General features: G+C 52.2%; 1 protein-coding gene across 1 annotated transcript; it reads right to left on the minus strand.

Moving 5' to 3' along the window:
• Window positions 1–497: 497 nt before the first annotated feature.
• On the minus strand, window positions 498–1,478 carry CHC_T00002969001 (hypothetical protein). The gene has a single exon (XM_005714027.1). It carries the CDS (start codon window positions 1,476–1,478, stop codon window positions 498–500), a length of 981 nt encoding a protein of 326 aa, XP_005714084.1.
• Window positions 1,479–6,000: the final 4,522 nt, after the last annotated feature.

Here is a 6,000-nt window from a genome sequence, read left to right on the forward strand (position 1 = left end):
ACTACTGTAGAGCTGCTGCACACTCCCTGTTGTCTGGTAAACGGGAGTGGTTGGTTGGTTTTTCTCTGTCTGGGCAAGCGTGGGGTGTCTCGCTGTCTCGCTTCCGTCCTCCCTATCTCTCATGCAAGCCACTGATGCATTTCAGTTTCAGTTTCAGTTCACCATGCGTCAGCGCGCCGACCGCTGACCAAAACCTGACACGCATCGCGAGGCTCACGTCTGCTGCAAGCCTGAGCACGTCTGCACCGACCCGGACCCCTTTAGCACGCAATAAGGGGAAAATCCTTAATTAAAAAGGGCTAATAGCCCTTTTTAACTAAGGGAAAATCACTATCTCCGCCTCTTCCTGGAACGCGTCAGCGTGGAACGGCCCGCCCCGAGTACTAGTATTGTTATTGCATCTGGTCGCATTGTGCGCATTCATGCACCGTTTCCATGCCGATTCAGCCCTGATTCAAGTCCTCCGTCACCCGATCAAGATTGATTCATTCTTGCTATCAATTGATATCATCCCTACCGCCCTCACAGTCTTCCAAAGGACGCATCCGCCCATCCTTCCTCACCAACGCCAGCAGCGTCTTGGATCGACCTGGGCTCTTCACCCACGCAATCCTGTGCTCGTCGTTCCGCCTTCCCCTGCCCCGAGAGCGGTATGCCGCAGCCACACGCCCGACCGCACAGCAATGAGGCAGCGAACCCTCCGACTGTGCTTCTTCTCCGTCGCGTGCTCGCACCCTGCGTCCCACCAGCACTAGCCCTTCCTTTGCAGCCTCGGTTGCACTTATCGAGTCGTCCTGCAAAGAATATGACGTGTCCAAGTGACATGTCTTGTCACCGCTCCGGACTAGTGATGTTCGAGGCGGCGCCCCGGGCACCATGCCGCAATTGTATTTGCAACTTGCTGACATCGCCAAAACCCTGCGGCTAGTCTCTAGCGTGACGCGTCGACAGCTCGGTTCCACCTTCACCAGCTTCAACCTGTAAAACACATGCACAGACGCCCCTACGAGAAAAGTAACGAGGATTAGACCGACCCCGATTATGAAGAAAATATTGATAGTTGCCACGGTCTTGACGTCCGAGATCAGGCTACCCAGTTCAGTCTGTAGCTCCGTCGATACCCAATTCACCTCAGTCCGAGACCTTTCTTCATCCCCATTTATCCAACTATGATATATCCGCCAGATCTTGTTGTAGTCCGCAGAGGCTAACTGCAACGCTTTGAACATGGCATCCGCCTCACTTTCGCTGCGCCCGTCCTGCATTCTACAAGCAGGAAGCCCCTTGTTGTTGATGTCGCCCATCACACTAAGGCAACATGTCACCTGACGCCCCTCTCGCATCATAAGCACTCCCGCCCTCTGTGTCATGACGAGAGTGGCATTCTCCCCGTTAAAAGTCTCTGTGCGTATACTGCGGTCAAAAGAACTAGACGGGCGGCTGTCCACCTCGTCGAATATGGCCCATGGTATTTCCATTTCGACCCTCTTGCCGTAGTCTATTGTGATACTTTGGCTTTTGAGGGTTGTCAAGGCGGGCGGCAACAGGTTTCCATCGTGCCTTACAACCTCACTTGGCCTAGTACTGACGTCCACACAAACAACTTGCCAGCTTGTTGGATATTCGGTGTTTCCGTCACAGTCGAGCATCAACTGTGGTAACTTGTTCATCCTAACAGTTACAGTGTTGTTGTAGTCACTGTAAATTCGCAAATTAGTGACAAATAGGTGATTGGACACTATCTCAGTGACTGCGATTGACGCCTCCCCTGTCCAGCTTGTTTCCAGCAGGACGAATGATTCGAAGCCATTAGTGAACAGCAACTTGTCGTCTTTCACCAACGCCGCCCCGGCATTGCCTGAGAACCATAACTCTCTGCCATTTCCCGTTAGCATCCATTGATCCGGAATGGCCGAAGTGATGATTCGTCCCTCAGCCGCGACCGCATTTCTGGTGTTCTTAATGACTTGTATGTCCCGCTCAGTGATTCCCCATGCTTCATCAGGTACCATGTCCACCTCGTAGACTTGGTACGTAGCATTCACAAGACGTTGAGAGCGTAATGCCGGGCCCCACGTTCCGTCACTGTTCCTTCTCACATCCAGTGGCTGTGACCTCCCGGTAGCTCCGTACCCAGTGGCGATCATGTTCCCCGACGCGACGTCAGACGAATCCGAGCCGAATTCGATCAATAAATCGGCAGAAAGCAGGATAAATGCGACGAAAGCTATAACCAGCCTGAAACGCCAGTCGTTCCCATCCTCCTCAGTCACCAGAGAACTCCTAGTGTACGGCCTCGGTCGTAGTTGGACGGGAGAACCCGAGGATACTCGAGAACCTGCTCTATATGCCACATTTGAAGACCATAATTTCGATAACATTGTGGTCATGACCAAACTCAAAGAAACGAACCGGACGACGTTCCACAGTGGGACCCCTATGGCCAGCTCAAAAATCATCGCGCGCGTAGTGTGTTTGCAAGAGTAGTTTGAAATTGTAAGAATATGGACAGAGTACCAGGGTGGTAGGTTTTTTTTTTCTGGGGAAGTGTGGGGTGTCTCGCTTCCGTCCTCCCTGCGTCTTCCGACGCTTCCCTCACCTTCCACGCTTTTATTTTCTCTCCAGTCCTTCTATCAAGGCCCTTGATTCAAGGGTAGCGTCTAGACGACCGGCAATTTGATCTGACGTGAGGGCAGCTTCTTTTTGCAAAAATATATACTTTAAAAATATTAAATCGAAACTTTGTAAAGTCAATTTGGACACCATTTCTTTAACGTATATGCCCTTGGCAATACCATCTTGAGAAACATTGGGATGGCAGTTGTCAAATACAGGCCCTGAAGGAGGCCCTGTGGGCCTCCTTTAAGACAGCATGGACGGGCATGTTTGGACATGTATGGACGTCAGCGTGCACCTGATTGGTCCATTTAATACTTTTCTTAACAGTATGATGGCGCACACAAAGTTAAAATAATGGAATCTGTCACTACCAACGTGCCATACGAGAGCACACCATTGGCTGTCGCCTACCGCATAAGTGCGATTGAATTCAATCTTGATCCAATTTAGCATACATTAAAATTCAATTTAATCATTTTATTGACGTCCCTGAATGCCAGTACACGGGGATCGCGATATAGTGCCTCCCTCTGTCAGTGGGCCGAAAACGGCACTATATCGAACCAGGCACTGTAAGATAATGAGATTTGCGGCTTTTTTGCAGCCACTTCCTTGCATCACTGCTCAGAAAGACCGTTCGCAAGACGCCATCACTCATACTTTGCATCTTCACTACAGACTCAAGTCTAATCAAGCATTTATGTCATTAGTAGCTTCCGAGCCGTCGCATTGACTTCCTCCATTTTTGCAGCAATAAATGCCAGCCTACACTTTTGCAGATGTCCAATGGCATCATCGACCCTGCCTTTTTCCGCCATAGTCTCTATTCTAGTGTCTATTGGACAATGCGCCTCATTTGAGGATTTCGCCTCATATGAGGCTCTTTTGCCACGCCGTTTCTGGCGCAAAGAGGGAGAACTGAAAGCCATAGTTACCGCGAAACAGTAACAGTAAGAGTAACAAACAATGTCCAAGTCCCTTGAAGGCAGCTAGAATGCACGGTATTTAGGAGGGTCTTTCTAATGCTCTGACAGACAGGAAAAATCCTCACAGTCAATCAAATGGCCTCTGCCACTTCAGATCTGCGACTGGTGCGAGGAGCGCACATCTATGCACTGGCAACAAGAGTCCTGAAGCACTCAGTAGCCACAAACCACTTTGGAATATCCTTTCACAAGACCAATGTTGATGCATTAAGGAATACTGTACAATAAAACGCTTCTAAGTAGCATAATATATGTATTGATGGCGACTGGACCGATGGTGGTTTACTTCGTGCTGGAAATTATAGCTGCAGTGAAGAGGCATGTAACAGGGCACTGCAGTCATGTTCGACACTTCGACAGGGCGTAACTAATGTTCTGAACCGTGAGGATGCTATTATTTTCCAAGCCTCAGATGAGGCTCTTTTCGCCTCAAATGATCAAAAACGTCCGTCCAATACACACTAGTAAGCAAGTGCATAATATCTTTCCGCGGCGGCAGCGGGTCTCGGGCAGTACGTCCATCCAACTGCCTCTCTGGAGACCCTTAGTTTTTGGCTCAAAATTCGCGCCACCCGCAAAAGGGTATCACTATATCGGAGCTGGCACTAACAGAGATGGCACTCTATCGCGACCCCCCTGTACACTTGAAAAAAGGCGGGAGGGTGGCAATCGAAGGAGATGCGATTCGTCTCCCGACAGAACCAAACCAAGACCCAAAAACACGTCGTTTCTACCCTCTTCCCTATCGATAGCCCGGTATGATGCACCCTTTGAGCCAATTTACGGATCACGGCGCGCTGACACAATACATTAAATTATTGGACATGTAATATTTTGAAAATCGCAAACATATACATCCAAACATGGCTGTCCATGCTGTCTTAAAGGAGACCCACAACAGGGTCTCCTTTAAGACAGCATGGACACACAGGGTCTCCTTTAAGACAGCATGGACAGCGTGGGTCTCCTTTAAGACAGCATACAGAGAGAGAGTAGGAATGTAAGGAAGTTTCAGTGATGAGTTGACTTTTTAAACAGGCGTTTTGGTTTCGAAGATATCAACATCTAAGGTTTTGAGGTTGGTAAAAAGGCTGCCTTTTTGGGCATTCTAAAAATGGCTGGAAAAGACGTGGCAGATCTCACCAAGCTGTACACTTCCGCAACGCAGAAGTCAACTGCGGTGGGGAGAGTATGTTTTCCATCTTGTTGAGCTACAGTACCCATGTAGCAGGCTGCAGGTTTTCTCGACTTGTGCTACCCTGCTACACCGTACTGTACTAGCAGGGTACGCAGGTCGCGAAAAATAAGTCGAAAAGTGACTTCATATGACGTCACTTGTCGTCTAGACACTACACTGATCACAGCAATTAACCTGGGGCAACTTAATTCTGAAGCCCCTTTTTCAGGTCTATAAACATATTTAAAACATGGTCCGGATTAATAGAGACACTAGAGCTACTGCTGTAAAGTACTGCTTTACAGACGTTAACATTACGCCTACGCGGCATATGACGTCACTTGTCGTCTAGACATTAGCTAGAGACACGCAGCGCCGCTGCCCAAGCCTAACCGCACGCGCCATCGAAGCCCACGGTTGCGACGTGGCGCTCATCGCGCGAGCCGCCACGGCGACGGGCGGAAAGGGCGACGACCCGCGCGGTTGCAGCGCGGCCCGCCCGCAGCCGGGTACTTTGAGTTTTTCAAAAAATTCAATGGCTTCTTTTGCCCCCACTGTAATTGACTTTATTGAGAATTGTATTAAAATCACGGTGCATATCGCGTATGATAAAAAACTTTATTTACAACCAGGGAGAAGGCGTGGAAGCGGCCGCGTGTACACGGAGCCCCTCCGCCGCCCCGCACGCGCGTACAAGCGACACCCCACCCTGCGCAACGGCCGCCCGTATGCGCCAAATCGCTACCGCCACTTTACGTGGAGACGCGCTTTCCCGCGCCCCGCACAGCGCGGCACGCAGCGAGCCGCGCCGTCGCCCCGCACGCCGCTGCCGCCGCCCGTCATGTCCCGCGCCGCGGGGGCGCCGCCCGCCCCGCCCCGCCCCGCACACGCGCTGGCGTCTCAGTGCTGCTGACATCCACAGCGGGCGTGGGCTGTCCGCCCGGCCGCGCGCGCGGACCCGGCTCGCGGAAGACGCCGGGCGTGGCGCGCAGCGCTCGCAGGCCGAAACGCACCTCAGCGCAGATCACACGTCGCGTCGCGCCCACCGCGACACCCCCCCGCCGCCCCGCCGCATCCCCTCCCCGGCACTTCGCGCGCGCACCGCGCCACCCTCGCCGCCATGCGCTCCACGTTGCCGCCGCGTCTTGTCGCCCGACCACCCACACGCCCCCCCGCGCGCGCCGCTCCCCGCCCGCGGCTGCCGCCGCCGCGCTTGTT

This window comes from Chondrus crispus, genomic scaffold, assembly GCF_000350225.1.
Source record: "Chondrus crispus Stackhouse genomic scaffold, scaffold_166, whole genome shotgun sequence".
Lineage (NCBI taxonomy): Eukaryota > Rhodophyta > Florideophyceae > Gigartinales > Gigartinaceae > Chondrus > Chondrus crispus.